Raw genomic sequence first — 18,868 nt, forward strand, 5'->3', positions numbered from 1 at the left:
AATACTCAAGTGGCGCAATAGACAAGTTGAGATAAGGGGATTATACTGTCTCAGCAATTACTTAGAACCATCTCAACAGATACTGCCTTTAACATTTGAAATATTAGTTGCTACATTCTTCTTTCCTACCTGCATTCTGACATACGTGCAGAATTTTTCCGCAGCTGCGAGTTTATATGACATCGAGGTAAGTTGAATGCCTGACTACACCCACTGCTTCAACACCATCTGTGATTTTTTTTCAAATGACAAGCAAGAGTAATATAACTCAATAGGTATCACATATGCCAATTACCTAAAAGGATTCATGTGATTTCTCAGTTTACATGGGTTTAAACTTACTAAGATGAATGACTCCTTACCACGTGTGCTGTTAAATGATGCCTCTGAGTATATTTCACAAGACAATGAGGACACCTGAACTGTGGTTCTTTCCCACACTCATACTTCAAGTGCCTCGACAAACATTTGCAATAACGATAAGACCTTCCACAAGCATCACACCTAAATCGATTTGGTAATACTGACATTGCTTCTACTAAGTATGAGTTCCCATTTTTCTTCAAGACTGCAGAAACCTTGACCACTGAATGAAACTTTTGGTATCTCTCTCACCAATTCTCCAAACGTATTACAGTTGTCACTGCCACTACCACGATCACAATTATCACCTTCATCCGTGTCATCATCTAGGACGATCTCCTCTATACTGTTGCCATTGAAATCACCTGCATCCTTCTGCTTCATTTCTGGCAGAAGGTCTGTCCCACATCTTTCACCACATGTCCCTAGAGATTCCAATGTTCTCAGCTCTTTGCCAAATGAGCACACTGAAAGCACATTTTCACTTAACATTCCCTGTTCTCCAGTATTATCATTGGAAGATCCTGGCAATTCATTGGAATCTAAAGTGTTGGAAACAGAGTTAAACAATGTTCCAGACGCACTTGTGTTTGATTTAGTGTGTGTTTTCGTAACAGCTGAACACTCGAACACATTGAAGGCCTCAGTATCACTAATATCTTGAAGCAGAGCTGGCTCATCAACTGGTTTTTCCCGGGAGACATAACTGGAACTATCACTGTCACATTTCTGAGCAGCCAGCAGATGAGAATCACTGTCTTCAAAACATTCTAGCTCTAAGTCGTGTGATGAGGAAACATCTTTTTTCCGCTCCATTTGAGAACCGTGCCTGGGTTCAAACAAATGTTTTGTGAAAATTTGTTCTACAGAATGAATGGCAGATTCATCCATTCTCCTAAGTCTGAGTTCATTCTTCATACTGCTATCACCAGCAAATGAGAGGCCCTTAATCTGTAGAGTCTCAGCAATCTCAAGGAAGGTACAGAGCTTATTCTGTGGTACCTTCACTTCTCCAGAGTATATAAATTCCATAAGTGCCTTCAAGATTTGAAATTTTACATCTGCCAGTATAACAATTGGATGCTTTTCACAATGCTGACTAAATAGTAATTCAAAATATGGACTGCAAGCTGAGAGAATCACTCTATGTGCTTTGAAATACTGACCTTCAGCACTTATTGTGCAGTCTGCTAGACTCCCATTATCTAGAAGAGAGCTGAAGATAGATAATAGAGTAGTCTGGTGGTTATTCCATCTCAGGTAGACATCCGTGTCTTGTTCCATACTGAACAGTGTAATACAGTTAAGGATCTGGTGCAACAACTCAAATCAGTGCAAGCAAATGCTTGAAGTCAATCATTTCTCTGCAACAACACTTAATCACCTCTGAACAGAAGAACACAGCACTGGTCAGTTTCCGTGTGACTAACTAAGCAGACATTCTGGAGTCCAGCCACATTTTTTACACATCGTCACTTGCATCATCAGTTAAACTAAGGTTGACAATCTTCTTGAGACTGCAGAATCAGATAGTTGGTCACGGAATTCTCATTTTGCCAACCTATTGTGCAAACAATCACATGTTATTCATGCCACCATAATGCAAGGGTAGTGTAAAAATTAAGCAGAAGCAAATAAATGTTTTTTAAAATATTTATTCATTTGTTGGAACTGAAAATCCTTAACCAGGCTAAACATTCCTAGTATAAATTTCTACACAGCATTCCAATGAAGCTGTCAGCACAGACAAACGTGCAAAGGACAGTCAACAAGAGACAAAATAATCACACAGCCAGCAGAAGCAGTCATGAATGCTGAGTAATAAAAGTGCTTGTAGGACTACACGGTTCTCCCTACCGATATTGTCATGTATGTTCCTCCACTTCCAGATAACTCTATTCCAATAATAATAATAATAATAATAATAAACTAACTCCATGATGAGGCCAAGAGGACCATCCAATGCCAATTGGCCACTGTGCCATCCTCAGCCACGTGGCATCAAATGGATGTGGAGTGGATGGGTATGGAGCCAGCACGCCACACTCCTATGCATTGTCAGTTCTGCAGACCTGGTAATCACTGCTTTTCATTCAGGTGGCTTCTCCATTGAGCTACCTTATTGAGCAGTAGCAGCTCCATGATCTGGAAAGTCTGCAAAATGACCTGGAGAGTGGTGAGTTGACCACATGCCCATCCATACGGCATTGTTATGATGCCTCAAGGCAGAGGATGACACAGTGGTCAGGAGACATCCCTCAGGCCTTCGCAGCCTGGTGAGAAGCTCGTTTAGCACCTCGATAGGCATCACACGGCAGAGTGAATCCCATTCCAGTCCTCCCACCAAAGAAAAAATCCTGGTGACAAGAAATAACCATGGGACCTCTGTACAGCAATAAGACAGGCTGACCACTTAGCTAGAGGTGGGCCCATTATATATGCCTGGGACTTTGGGAACTATTTTGATGCTCTAAATGGCCTCATTGTAACCTTATTTTGTAAAAATCTATTTACATTCTTCTGTACAATGATAGGTACAATAATGTAAAATAATTGATGTACAGTAGGCAATTGTTAGACAAGAACCATATAAACACAGCTGTCCCTCAGGATAATGTATTGAGACGAATTTTGTACCTAATATACATCAATGACTCTCCAGACAGTTTAAGTCATGGATAAAAAGTTCTCTCTGCTGATTACTACAACATCACAGTCATTTTATAACACCATAACTCCTAGTAGAGAAAGCGGATGACACCCTCAAGGATGTTTATGATTGGGCACTATGCAATAAATTAACATTGAAGAAAAAAAAACAGTATACCCTTCTGTATGAAGAGGGCAAACACCTCTGTTTCATTAAGCATAGATGACTGTTTAACAAATACACTGTTTTTGGGAATGAATATTGATTGTCAGTTAACATGGTTCAAATGGCTATAAGCACTATGGGACTTAACATCTGAGGTTATCAGTCCCCTAGACTTAGAACTACTTAAACCTAACTAACCTAAAGACATCACACACGACCGTGCCCAAGGCAGGATTCGAACCTGCGATTGTAGCACCAGCACGGTTCCGGACTGAAGCACCTAGAACCGCTCGGCCACAGGGGCCAGCAGTTAACATGGAATGAATGCACAAAGATACTGGGGAAAACAATGTAATCAGCATGTTATGCTCTTAGTGGTCTGTCATCAGTTTATAACAGCCAGTGCCTTGTAGCGTAATATTATTTGTAGGGATTGAGGGTCTAAAACTCAGACACAAGTTTTGAACTGAAAAAAAGAGCCTTATAAATAATAACTAGGCTCATTGTAGAAAGCTATTTAAACAAGTATCCTTACTGCACCAAGTAAATACATTTAACAATCTGTTGCGCAAATCAGGGAAAACATTACGAAATATTTCAATAATAGTTCTATACATACCTACGGAACAAGAACCAGTTTTGACATACATTTGTCAACGAGAAACAAATAAAAGAATGCAAGACAGCATTTTCTTTCAGGGAAAAGAATGTTTAATAAATTGCCCAGGGATATGAAAAATGTTACTACAATACATCTGTCTAAAAAGTCAATTAAAACACTCTTCTTAAGTAGTGCCCACATCATAATTAAATATTACTTATATGACTCAGAGTAGTAGTTAATAATCTATATATGATCACAATGTAATGTTTTTACAAGAAAACCTTGTATCAAAATCTATAGCCCATAATAGTAATGTCTTGTCATTGTCCTGAGCTCAACATCTCACTTATCTTGGGAGGAATGCTGGCTCAGTTTTTCAGAGAGACTGAGGGGAGAACATGAAGACAAGCATGGGGCATAGTTGCAGACACTTTTACGAAGAGAGTGGAGTTACTGCAAGGGGCATGCAGCATGTTTGTGGTCCAGGAGTCATCACTAGCTATCCTTATTGTGCACAGTAGCGAAGCAAAGAAATATGTTTTATTTTCTAAGTGATTTAGGGCAACTTGTGTGTGAATCAGAGAACATTGTACAGCATTATTGTCTGTCATTTGTGTAGAAGTCACTGATGTGCTGTACATATTCTTTTGCTTGTATTAGTGCATGCAATTTAAAAGACGATTGCATCACAAATGTCACTTATTAGATGTGCAGTGTCATTAGAATATATGATAATTTTATATATAAAAGGACAACTCACTTCAGAAACTGGAAAGTTACAAGGAGACAGAATGGTTTCTTTCAGGAGGAGAAATTCCGAGAACTATTGACAACCCGCGCGCGCACACACACACATCAACCACTCCATCCTTCAATATTTAATTTATGTTTGTTGGTTCTTCCCTCCCCCCTCCCCCCTTTACTTTTCCACCTCCACCATCCACCTAGCATTTTAGATACACATCTGACAAAGGGCACATCTTCATAAAAAAAATTCAGTGCTCAAGTTGGTAGGTTGTATGAGCTGTATGTTGCATAGAGTTCCTACACACATTACTTCTCTTTCACCATAGTTTTGCATCTGTCTCTTCCCAGCCTAACCACACACATATACATGTTGTGTCTAGACAAGACAGCCTAGACACAATGAGAGGAAGCCGAAAGGCATGCGCTAAGTTAAAGCAGGATGGCGTGAGGTCTGAAACAGGATACGTAATGAATGCTATAAAGAAAAGTACGTAGCTTCTGGAATACTTAACTTTAATCCATCCTTTTTGGTACATCTGGAGATTGTGGCGATACAAGTGAGACTCTTTAGATACATGCAAGGTTACTAATGGCGCCTTGCTAGGTCGTAGCCATTGACTTAGCTGAAGGCTATTCTAACTATTGGCTCGGCAAATGAGCGAGGCTTCGTCAGTGTGCATCGCTAGCTACGTCGTCCGTACAACTGGGGCGAGTGCTATCCCTTATCTCGAGACCTGCCTTGTGGTGGCACTCGGTCTGCGATCACAGTGGCGACACGCGGGTCCGACATGTACTAAATGGACCGCGGCCGATTTAAAACTACCACCTAGCAAGTGTGGTGTCTGGCGGTGACACCACAATACATATGTAATTTAGTTATCTTAGTACATTCATTCTGTATCATAGTATCTAAAATATTTATCTCAAATATTCAGGTGGCTTACGTAAGGCAATGAGGATAAAATATTATACAGCTGTGCTGAGCTCGGGGCTGAGAGCGATACGATGACAAAAAGAGCAACAACGCATCCTCCCGAGAATGCGACTCTTTCAACTTCAACACCTGTGACTTGAAAGTCCGGACCAATCATTCAGCGGCACCGTTTGACTGAGGCGAAAACGGCGCGGACGTCAGATGTTGAATACCATTGGCCTGGCAGAATGACTGAAATTCTGCGGACATGAATTGTGGGCCATTGTCGGAAACAATAGTCTGCGGAAGGCCTTCAATGCAAAAGATAGCAGGCAACGCTTGGATGGTGGCAGTTGACGTCGTGGAAGACATCCGGACAACAAAAGGAAAATTACTGAAGGCATCTACCAGAACCAACCATCGAGCATTCCAGAATGGACCAGCAAAATCGATGTGCAAGCGTTGCCAAGGATAAGTGGCTTTCGGCCATGCAAAGACTTTCCGCGGTGGTGCGGATTGTTGTTCAGCACATGCCATGCAAGAAGAACACATATTCGTAATTGCAACATTGATTCCGAACCAAGTACAGTGCTGACGAGCAAGTTGTTTCGTTCGCACTATACCCCAATGTCCTTGGTGAAGAAGCCGTAAGACAGAGGACTGTAACGAATGTGGGACCACGACTCTGGACTGATCATTATCAGAACGCAACAACAAAACACCACGTCGTACAAAAAGTCTCTCCTAGTGAGCAAAAAATCGGCGAACCAGCGGATCCTCAATCCGCGACTTCGACAAGGGCCATTGAGTAGCAACAAACCGCAAAATGGTAGCAAGGACAGGGTCAGCAGCTGTGGCTGTAGCTACACGACGAAAATCAATCGGAAACGAGTCGACCACGTCATCGGTTTCCGCATCAATGAACATGCAAGCAAGTTCGGAGGAATCGAATGCTCTATCCTCAGCAACAGGCAAACGGGACAATGCATCGGCGTTTCCGTGCTTAGCAGTGGACCGATACAAGATATCGTAGCGGTACTGCGAGAGGAAAATAGACCAGCGAATGAATTTCTGCGCTGTACGCGGAGGTACAGGCTTGTTCGGACGAAAAAGCGACGTCAAAGGTTTGTGGTCTGTGATGATGGTAAAGTGACGACCATACAAGAAATCATGGAACTTAGTAACACCAAACACGAGAGCCAAAGCTTCTTTATCTATCTGTGAATAATTTCTCTGTGCAGACGAGAGCAATTTGGACGCAAAGGCAATAGGGCGATCATGCTATCCATCTTTGTGCGCAAGCACAGCACCGATCCCGAAATCCGATGCATCTACCATCAACAAAAGGGGTTTCTGGGGATCGAATGGCATAAGGCAAGTATTTGAAAGCAACGCCAATTTCAACTGGCGAAAGGCGCGTTCGCATTCCGTCGTCCAGACGAACGGAACACCTGTATGGCATAAGCGATGAAGCGGAGCTGAAAGGGAAGAGGCATTCACTCACACCTTGTGATTCTAAATCGTGTAATGTTCTTGCGACCTCATCACGCAATGCGTGGGGAACATTGCGCGCTCTGAAAAATTTCGGTTGCGCATTTACGTTCAGTTCCAAATGTGCTTCATAGTTCTTAGCGCAACCAAGGCCCGGTGCAAAAATGTCTGCAAATTCTTCACACAGACGAGAAACACTGTCTGGAGGCACAGTCTGATTCACTGATAGGACCTGATTTACTATAGACATGTTAAACAACTGAAATAAATCTAAACCAAACAAGTTCACTGCAGTAGAAGAACGAAGAACGTAATATGACACAAGTTTTGTTTGTCCCTTGTATGTTGCAAGAAGAGTGCACTGTCCTAACACAGGGATATTTTGACCTGAATAACTATTTAACTGAACATTTGCGGCATGCAACGGAGGTTTGCCCAGTTGTTTGTACGTGTCGTGATTGAGCAATGAAACTGCAGCTCCGGTATCGAGCTGGAATGGTATGACCTTGCCATTAAAGTCCAAATCTACAAAAAGTTTATTGTCCTGCTGACGACAAGAGCGACTGTCTCGTGCGATTTGCACTGACACTGGTACAGAAGCACTTGCGACTTGACGCGATTTCCGGCGACGTCGACGCACACTTTGTGTGGGACGAACACAGTCACTGTTAGAGACAATGGCACTGGACGAAGTGGAATTAACTACATGAATGTCCATGGGCGAAGGTTCACGAGCCTGAGTATTCTTGGTTCGATTCCGGCGCGAAGCAAAGGGCCTGGAATGGTTGTGATTGTCTGATCTGAGCTTTTTCTGGCAAACACTTTGAACATGTCCTTTCGTATTACAGTAAAAACAAATAGCTTGGCGTGACGGGCAATTGTCATGCGAATGTCTAGTGGCACACCGCGGGCAGGGCATGATTTCACTGCATTTGTATGCTGTCGCGGCACACCTGGTTTAGAGCGTGGCGGCAGCTGCGCGGACGTGTGTGAGGGCAGTTTACCGGGCCGTGCAGCGCGCCCGGCGGGCCGGTTAATGTTACACACGGCTGGCGAAGTTGCAAATGATTCCTGAGTAAAGTCAAGCGTGTCTTGTCTATCCAATATGTCTATCACTTGTTGAAGGGAGGGATTGGCGAGTTTCAAAATTTGCTCCCCTATACGAACATCAGAAACGTTCCATGCTATTGCATCACATACCATAGTATCTGAATAAGGGAGTCTACATTCACACTCAAAAGCACAATCCCTTGTAAGGCCTTGCAATGTTGCAACCCACTCCCTATTAGTTTGACCGGCCGTACGTTTTGTACGAAAGAAAGTATACCTTTTTGCAACGACATTGACTGTTTCCTTGAAATAGGCATCTAAAGCAGACAAAATTTCTTCGTAGGACAGAGTTGCTACGTCGCGTCGGGGAAATAGTTTCACTATCACCCGGTACGTTTGCACCCCTACACACGCCAATAAATAAGGCTGCCGCTCGTTACCTTGAATTCTGTAGGCGGCGAGATGAAATCCAAACTGGTGTGACCACTCCGTCCATGTTTCCTCGTCTGCGTGAAAATTACGGAATGGTGGTGCAACTGCATGTTGTGGCTGCGGTAGCGATGAAGCGGCGGCGGCCGCATAGTTTTGCAGTGCACGTTGACCCTGGACGAGCTGTCCAAGGGCATCCAATAACGCCTGCGTCTGCTGATTCTGCAAGCGATACAATTCGGACAGTACATCTGGCGAAGCCATGACACAAGTAAATGTAAGCAATTAGAAAGAACAAGACCCATCCCATCCTCGTCGCCAAAAATTGTTGTGTCTAGACAAGACAGCTTAGACATAATGAGAGGAAGCCGAAAGGCACGCGCTAAGTTAAAGCAGGATGGCGTGAGGTCTGAAACAGGATACGTAATGAATGCTATAAAGAAAAGTACGTAGCTTCTGGAATACTTAACTTTAATCCATCCTTTTTGGTACATCTGGAGATTGTGGCGATACAAGTGAGACTCTTTACATACATGCAAGGTTACTAATGGCGCCTTGCTAGGTCATAGCCATTGACTTAGCTGAAGGCTATTCTAACCATTGGCTCGGCAAATGAGCGAGGCTTCGTCAGTGTGCATCGCTAGCTACGTCGTCTGTACAACTGGGGCGAGTGCTATCCCGTATCTCGAGACCTGCCTTGTGGTGGCGCTCAGTCTGCGATCACACAGTGGCGACACGCGGGTCCGACATGTACTAATGGACCGCGGCCGATTTAAAGCTACCACCTAGCAAGTGTGGTGTCTGGCGGTGACACCACAATACATATGTAATTTAGTTATCTTAGTACATTCATTCTGTATCATAGTATCTAAAATATTTATCTCAAATATTCAGGTGGCTTACATAAGGCAATGAGGATAAAATATTATACAGCTGTGCTGAGCTCTGTACCTGTGGTACTCTGTGGCTCTGGATGCAACCACTTTGACTGCAGCAGGTTTTCCAGCTACTCACCCAACCACTGGACCTCAGTTTAAAATTATTTAACTATCAACTCACTTCACTTTGTCTTCTAAGCTTTCCCGAATTCTTACACTTTTTGTTCCCATTGTTATTTCACCACATATACCAGGATGTCTCCTTTCTTCCAGGATTGCAGGCACAGCAAGATAAGAGAACTCCTGTCAAAGTCTTGAAACAAGGAGAAATTTACAGGAAGAAGTGAAGGTGTGAGAGCTGATTAAGAGTGGTGTATTAGACAGCTCATTTGGTAAAAACAGTGCACATTTCCGGGTTCGAGTGTCAGTCCGGCACACAGTTTTAATGTGCAAGGAATTTTCAACATGATGTATGTGTCATCTGTCCTCAAACTTTGCTCTAGTGGTCTTTATTTTTTAAATGCTTGTGTGGTGTCTTATAAATTGTCCTGACAAATGTCAAGAATTGACAAAAAACTACACTCAGACTCGTTGGTGTGACATACCTAGAGTGACAATATCATATACAGATTTGATCCAGGGTTGACTCAACTCCACATCATACCTCTCTAATGATCCAGTTACCAATAAACAATTAAATCCCAATTTTTCATTTTGCTGTACCATTTGCGAGTATTAAGCTATAAGAATAGGTCAGTTCCTACAAGTATAAGTAAAACTGAAAAGTGTAACAGTTGAATACAAAAAAAAAAAAGAAAAAGAAAAAAAAAGAAATTACTGAACCGAAATAAATGTATCCAACCACTTATTCACCTAGTGCCAAAACATGTCAATGTGGGCATGACAGGTGTTTACAAACACCATTAAAACCATGTTCCAATCTCAATCTTTTTGAAAATGTTACAGAGGGTGGGGGTCAGTGGGGGAAGGGGGGAACTGAAGACAGGAAACAGGTGAAAGGGAGGGTAAGCTTTTCTAGACGATTAGAGCAACAGGTTTCAAGAAAGAAATTTGAGCTATCAATTCTGTTCTTGTGACACTGCATAAGTACTCAGGAGTAAAGGAACTAAACTCCTGCCATTCTGATTTACATTTTGCACATTTTTCTCTGAAATCCAAAGTCACATGAGGACAGTGGCTCAATGATTCAATACCAGCCTTCATAGCTTCAAGCATCCAGTACCTCTCTCCACTCCATTCCATACTACACAGTAGATCTCCAGCATACATTCCAAAATACATAGCAGTTAGTTTGCTGCTATTGCCATTTTGCTCAGAAGATACATAAATATTTGTTCTATAAATTCAAACTTTTTTTTCTTGCAAGGAAAAATGGCTTAGCCACAGCCTAGTGAGTGTTTGCAGACTGGACTGGAGAATATGCTATTTGGAAACTTACTGACAAATCACAGTGGTGTACTAAACCAGGATCAAACACAGATCCACGATTTTCACAGTTGAGCTATTGAAGTATGACTCTTGAGCTGTGTTCATAACTTCCATCTGCCAGGGCCTTGATCCTACTTTCCAAAACACTGCGAACCTCAGCCTTATATCCACCTAGTGTGTAATCAGTTTGTGACTGTATGTAGCCAGTTATTTCAAAAGCTGCATCCGAACCTGCAACTGCTGACCATTGTAACTTGTAGACTTCCAATCTGTCTGCTTCATATAGGCACTTTACAATTCATCTCCTTTATCTGTTTGCAGGTGATACAGTGGGTGCTTTTAACTTGTGTGTTCCTTAACTACCTGAGTAATCCTACCACAGAAAATGGACCTACAGTTTAATATGAAATATCAAATATGTGCTATTCCTAGCAATCTTAACATCATTGAGGTGTGAAGGCTAGGTCAAAGGCAGACTCTAAAATATCCTTGGTCCAACTGGAGTTTGATCCACTACCTTTCATTATCCAGCCACAAATCTTACCACAAGACCACTGATCCATATTTCACCACAACTATGAAGTCATTCTCAAATTTGTTTGGTTTAGCAGCTCTCAACCAAATTGTCACCTTTCATCCTAACCTACTCCTCAGGTTGTGTTACTAATCAATCTGTCAGCACAACCAACATTCCAAAAAATAATACAGAAAAAAGTACTGCAAGTGATCTACTCCCTCTTCGCTTCCTGTTTATAACCGTATGACTGCACAAGTGAAAATATCATTACTTCACAGGATGAATGACGAGCAGTGTCAGTAGGTTCAATTGACCCTACAGTTCCATTTTTAATTTATCTGTTTAGCATTTACAAAGGAATTCATCAGACAGTGGATTTATTAGAATATTCTGATAGCTCTGCACTGAGTTACAAGATTCTGTACATATGTTCTTATAATTCTGTACAATATTACAAATATTCTTGAGCCACTCTATGAGAGTCTGTGTGTGTCCATCAGACCACCTTCACAGCCAAGCAATTCAAATACAAGTAAATAACCCACCATTTGGATTTCCCCCTACATTTAGAACTGTCTGATAGGCCCGATCTGATCATTAGCTGCTTACATCTACCAACAATCATCCTGATGTTGTTCAAAGTTGTCCGCAATTTCCTTGGGAGGTTGCCTCCATCAATCTTCTTTTATGTTATAAAAGCCAACAATTCCATGAGACAAATGTTAAAACAACTTACCTATGTTTCAAAGATGATAATAAGCATACATCATACTGGAGCAGATAATGCATTACAAACAAAGGTAGTTATTTTACTGAGCTTGGTTATCTTGTTAAAGTGTGGGACTGTTCCAAAAAACAATGAAACATTGTGCAAGAGAGTACTATCTTCAGGCTCTTTAACTCCCAGTTTACTGCTTGTTTTGCATCATTTATTCTTTTTTATCTTGTGTGTATGACATTTAAATTAGTGTCACATTTTAAAACACTGCCAATGCCTTCAGGCTAAAACAGATACAAGCAGGTTATGAACCCGCAACAGTAGTGGTGAAGACTGAAGAGTTATTGTGATCGTTAGTGCTGCTCTGGTTGTGACTGTAGCTCATCTCTTTACCTATGAATCAGATTTATCTGCTAGATCTGTTGTCAAGTGGTAGTATTTAGTGTATGAGGAACAAGTAGAATGTGTAATGTCTGTCTCTCTCTCTCTCTCTCTCTCTCTCTCTCTCTCTCTCTCTCTCTCTGTGTGTGTGTGTGTGTGTGTGTGTGTGTGTGTGTGTGAGAGAGAGAGAGAGAGAGAGAGAGAGAGAGAGAGAGAGAGAAGGCGCAGCCACACGGTAGGAACTATTATTAGCAAAATAATGATGCAAAGTTCAGTACAATGCAATGTTTTCATGTGTATGACAGATCTATTTAATTATACAGTCAAAAAAACACATATATGCTTAACGGATATGTTCCTTGCACTTAAGCTTAAAAACCAAAGTAACTGTGTTTTGCTCCGCGAATGTATACTTAATACAAACCAGTTTTCATTATATTAAGCTAATCCAATACACTGAAAATTGATTTTTAATAAACAAATGTTATTGGAAAAGACATGCTTTATTTTCTTCGCAACTTTGAATACAAAATTATTCTATCCAGAAGGGACTCCATTAATATGAGGTTTTAGGTACCAAATCACATTGCACCAAGCAATGTGCAGAAATAACAACATGGTTGAAGTTGTAATTTTGTTTGCTACCTAAATTCAGTTGTTGCACACAGCCTGACGAAAAAGGTGAAGCACCACGATGATATTATTAGATGTTTGTGTAATTTCGTGCACATGTGTCACTATTCATCTCTTGGATATGCAACTCGTCTTTGTTTACGTGTTTTCAGTTAAATTATTGGATATAGATTCCACCTTTTATGCAAAAATACTATTTTTTCATGTCACCAAGCACGTTGCGGCACCTCTGTGCCATCATCAGTGGACTTTGTTTACTGAAAACTGTAAAAACTGAACATGTTTTAGGTTGTAACTAATTTAACAACTTGAGACCTAATGAAAGTTTTTCATCGTTTTTCTTCCTACCATGACTTTACATTATATGGTTTTGCTGGACCACTGGCATGGTGTCCTGCACTGATGGCTTGTCATCTTTAATGATGTAAATGTGAATTTCATAGGCGATTTTTTAAAAAAACCTTATTTTGATGTGGCAAAACGTTTTTCTCATACATAATTTCATTATTACTCACATTTTGTTGTGACTGATAATCCTCATTGTGCGTTCTGAGGGCACAACATACACATATTACTGTAGTTTCCGTTACTTCGTTTTTACAAACTCCTGTCTCACTTCGCAAAATGCGGTGAACATTATGTTGTTGTTTATCCCAACCCCGTCTTTGCTCATTTGTTCTCCAATCTCCAGAGAATTTGGCGCCAAATTTTAATTTTGTTTACTTTCTCTCTCTCTCTCTCTATCTGTGTGTGTGTGTGTGTGTGTGTGTGTGTGTGTGTGTGTGTGTGAAGGGATAGAGGGGGCGGGGAGATTCCAGTATTTTTAAATCTGTAGTTATCGTACTTGAGTGGTGCTCATGGGCTATTAGACAGTTACTTTTTACAGCTGTTATTTTTTAGGGCTCTGTGATGTTCTGAGTATCTTGTTTTAAAGCTCCTGCACATTTGTCCTATGTATACCAATTGGCAAGTGTTTCTCAAGAGCTCAAATGTTTATGATCTGTTGAATTTATCTGTGAGTGTCTACTGTGTTCTGAGTTTTTCTATGTTGTGTTGTCTGACTGTATCCTATTTGATGTCCCTGTTTCTTCAGGATGTTGCCCATTCTGTAGACATTTTTGTTATTGTAGGTCAGTTTGTGCCATTTTGTTTTGTGTGTATGTGTTGTCACGCTGTTGTGTCTTGCATGTGGTCATTGTTAGTGTGTTATGTTGATCTGTGTTGCATAGGGCTAAGGTTTTTTGTGTGTGTAGTGCATTCATTCCTTCTCCGTTTACAAATAAATTGGTTTAAATTTCCCTATCGTGTGGGGCTTGTAACCATATTCCTTGGCTATCTGTTTATCTGTTTTATTTTGTCTAGTTCCTGTGTGTAATCCTGTTTGCTTATGGGTGTTCTAGTCAATCTGTGGAGCATGAATCTGAAGCTTGCTTGCTTGCTTATGTGCCACCAAGTCATTTGACAGATTGTGACTGGTGATCCTTGTGGCTGTCAGTTTCCTGAATATTGTGAGGTCATGGGTGTTGGTTGTTTTTTGTATGGCGAGATCCAGAAAATTTAGCATGTTGTCTGTTTTTGTTTCAAATGTGAAGTGAATTTTTGGGTGTAAGTTGTTTATTTGATTGTATACCTTTTCTATGTGTGTATGTGATTCATCAGTCAGGCATATTGTGTCATTAGTATAATGATACCAGTATATGTTTTTTGTATTTTTTGGTTGTATTATGTGTGTGTGAAGATCCTGTTCTCTAAGTTGTTCATGAATGTGTTGGCTAGGAGGCTACTAGCTGGTGACCCTACTGGCAGTCCTCCATGTTGGGAATAAAATTCTTTGTTGGACATCAAGTAATTTTGTGCTGTTATGGTCCTGAGTATGGTTGCTATTTCATTATTTTATTTATTTATTTCTTTATTTTTTGTCCCGGTGATCCATGTGACAACATCAAAGGATATGGAACATGTCGGAAATCTGTGGTACAACATAAAAACAAAACAAAATGATTTCACATCACAGTAAACAGTAACATAGGTTCTACTACAGAAAATCAGTTTTGAGAGACTAAAGTGCGTGTCATTTATGACGGCGGCTGTGTTTAGGTTTGTTCTGCGCATCTGACGTCACAAAACACAGTCAGCCAATGAAGAGAGAACGACGTTGCCAGAGCTCGATTGCAGTGCGGAGCATGGACGAATGTCTTCAGTTTTAGAAACGTTCAGTCATAAATAAAGTAATAGAACAAAAGCAGTGTCTTGATAGCAGACTTTCTTTTATAGAAAGTTTGGAAAAAGCATTCTTTATACCAATTGCTTCATATTCTATTAATTAATTAAACCAAACAAGCAATAAGCCTCATAATTCAGGCCATAGCAAGGAAAGGTGTTTTTATCATTCTCACGAACCGCTTTTTCGCAATAATGAACAGCGGTAATTGTTTATATCCTATTGTACTTCGACGAAGCGTGAGTAATTCATAGTCATACCAACAATGTTTGTCGGTATTTTGCGTGACATTTGAGACACCTCCAGGAGATCAATTGAAAGACGAGTTGCGTTGCATAATGGTGAAGGTGTTGGAATATATTGTTTATTTAAAAATAATATCGAAGTGTCTTACTTCATGAATTTTATTGAATGTGATTTTTTTAAATTTCTGGTGCTTTGTTTCTTCATTATAATCATAATAAGCTTTCGGTTTTTCTAATTTTGTCCTCCAATATTTCTTTTCACAGCAATTAAAAACAATGAAAAGGCACACATACAATATTCATGTTGGAAACTTCCTGGCATCTCATTCGGGAATATTCATGTTATCTGTTTTTATATCTTCTCTTCCGCAGTCGCTGTTTTACTATTCATATTGAGATATATTCTTTTGCGAGAGTATTAAAAGTATTATTTAGAGTAGAAATTCGGCTCGTACGTTGCCGAGCTACTTGATTGTCTGACGCAATTCTTTGCTTCGCTGCATTGGCAACATCGTATTCGATGTTTTCGTCGACTGAGCTATGTTTTGGCAAGTATTTGCTGTCCGTTGTGACAAACACAAATGGTTTGCGCACTGCGCCTCACTGACAATATATTTTAGTTTCTATGTTTCATTACGTCCACAATTCAGTTTTGTGTACTTCGCCAGCCAACTTTGTTTTAGAAAAAGAAAAAAAAACGAAATGACTCTGGTATAAATAAAAGTTTTATTACAGTCGCTAAAGATGGAATATTTCCCAATTTATAAACACTGTTTATTAGAGATGGGCAAACTGAAACACGTAACTGTTTCGAAACAAATGAAACAGTACAATGTAATGTTTCGATACGCTGTTTCGAAACAGTGAAACAGTTTGTGTTTTGTAATCTAATAAATCCACACATTTTATCATCTTGAATGTCTACTGTATAAGTATGTCCATATAAACACAAATGAGGTGCGAGAGCGCTAATCATGTCGCAGAAAGTATGAAACTATCACTTAGGTGTCTTGGCAGTTTCGTATTTCCTGCAGCAAATGCTCTGCTTTCGTGTCGTTTCTTTCATACTTTTCAATTGGCTGAGGACAGCCACAGCTGAAGACAGAAGAACCACCACGAACGGAACTGGAGGTGGGAGGAAACTGCAGAAACAACGGATATGCTACTGGAAATCCCACATTCCGTTATTATGGGTAATATACCCATCCTGCTAATTTCCATGCACACAAAGGGAATCATTGTGGATAATAGGCACAGTGACTATAGACTCACAAATAACGCCAAATAATTCGAATATACAACAAAATATAACAGAAAAAAATTTTGTCTTTCAAGGTGTTTCGAACCGTTACTATAAATTCACCATGCTTCCCAGCCCCTCCTGTTCACCATTACACTATCAGTGACATGTCAAACAGATTGCTTGCAATTATAGCTACATCAAATTTATTTATATGTCTAATAACTGTCACTCTACGCCTTTTTCTATTCAAAATGTTGTAGGCTTACTTGCGTTTCTTAATATGGTTACTGTACATGAACAGAGAAGTGTATGTTAGTAAAAAAGTGTAATTTAACTGAATGATTTTCACATATTTATTACTTCGAATGTGAATAGTATGCATTGTTTTTTTTGTTTGGTTAGTGTTTATAAATCAGATGTTACGCCATTTCGGAATAGGGCAGTTAGCTAGAAACGAAGCTTTATTTTCGGATGTCTTAAGCTTCATGCTATTGCTTGTCAAAAAGATTTCGACACTCTTGAAAGTGTTTCATGAAGTGGTATGCTGTGTTTCAGTACCTGTGCCGAGCCCGAATCTCGTACGACACAGAGCGGAATGAAACATCACTGTTTCGATACAATTAGTCCGTTCCAAGCACAGGTGGACTGAAACAGCCTTATTTTGAAACAACGATACAGTTTCTGTGTCTGGCTCGAGATCGAATCTGGTCCGGTTATCCGAGACAGGGGCGGAATGAAACACCACTGTTTCGAAACAGTGAACCACATAGAAACAGTGGGCAAGTCTACTGTTTATGTTATCAAAGGTGTTCATTTTAACTGGGGATACTGAAATCTCTTGAAAACGACACACAGAGCCAAAAGAAATCCTAATGAAAATTAGTTCCTCTCGAAAGGGGACATCCAATTATAACAAATTTGACCACAAATTCGTCGGATTTAGTATCATTGGATGTCCCACAGTTTTATTTAATGTATTATGTCTACTTCCTTTTGATTGATTGAAGTGCTTTAAAATAAAGACAAACGTGCCCAGTGTAACTAAAACTTTTGTTACAGTCGCGAAAGGTGGAATATTTTCAATATTACATACGACACTTATGTGGTACTTAAATTAAATGAAATATATAGGTATCTTGTCCACATTTCATTCTCAACATTGTGGCAACTAAAATCGACCATCCGGAAAGTATACTCTATGGACTTTACCTCTGCAAACTCTTCAAAATTTCGTGCAATGTTTTACTATATTTAATGCTGCATAATAACTGCGTTGAACATCGAAACAAAATTAAGTCATTTATGGGGGGAAGGTATCAGTCAAGAAGATAGGTAAAAATCTAATTTTTGAGCCAAATAGTTTTTGTGGAATGGAATGATAAAAGAGTGTCAAAGCAGTCGGAACACAATGTGTCTGCACAGGCGAGCAGTGCAGTGACAAAATCGCCCACAGCGCGGAATGCAGGGAGCACATCTTTGTAGCAGCGAAAGGGTTAATGTGGCCGTGGTGGCTTTACTTCATGAACTGCGCACTCCCCCCTACACGTAAGCTTGCGAACTATGCTATACTATGGCGCTGCTTCTATTGGCGCGTGCGTCGTGTGCAACTGGCAACGCAGCAATCTCCCGCGTCTGGGCGGGCATGCGCGAGCCGCCAAGATAAAAGAATTGAACTATAATAAATATTACAAATTAATAAGTGTTACAAAAAATAAATATTGCAAAATAATGTTTACAATAAAGAATAGTGAGGATTATAAATGTAGATTTGGGCATATATTAGCAGTTAACAACACAAGAAATGCTGAACACTGTAGTTTAGGAACTACATAAAATGATCCTTGCAATAGGAACTGCCTTAAAGTTTTTCTGAAACAAGAGCTCATCTTCTAGCAAACACTTAATTCTTGAAGGGAGGGCATTAAAAATCTTACAGCCAGTGAAATGAACTCCTTTCTGTACCATACTTAGATTTGTCTGTTCACGGTGGATATCATGTTTTCTTCTCGTCTCATGACTATGATACACACTATTCACTTTAAAAATGGATTTTTCTTTCCTTATGAACCACATCAAAGAGAATATATATTGTGCAGTGGATGTAAGGATTCCAAGTTTCTTAAAAAGATTCCTGCATGTGACTCTAGGACAGACTCCACACATGACCCTTA

At 40.2% G+C, this 18,868-nt stretch overlaps 1 protein-coding gene across 1 annotated transcript; it reads right to left on the reverse strand.

Annotated features, from left to right (window-relative positions):
- Window positions 1–504: 504 nt before the first annotated feature.
- LOC124717206 (longitudinals lacking protein, isoforms H/M/V-like) lies at window positions 505–1,647 on the reverse strand. Its single transcript, XM_047243985.1, has one exon. The coding sequence runs from the start codon at window positions 1,645–1,647 to the stop codon at window positions 505–507; it is 1,143 nt and encodes a 380-aa protein (XP_047099941.1).
- Window positions 1,648–18,868: the final 17,221 nt, after the last annotated feature.

Source organism: Schistocerca piceifrons, chromosome 9, assembly GCF_021461385.2.
Source record: "Schistocerca piceifrons isolate TAMUIC-IGC-003096 chromosome 9, iqSchPice1.1, whole genome shotgun sequence".
Taxonomy (NCBI): domain Eukaryota; kingdom Metazoa; phylum Arthropoda; class Insecta; order Orthoptera; family Acrididae; genus Schistocerca; species Schistocerca piceifrons.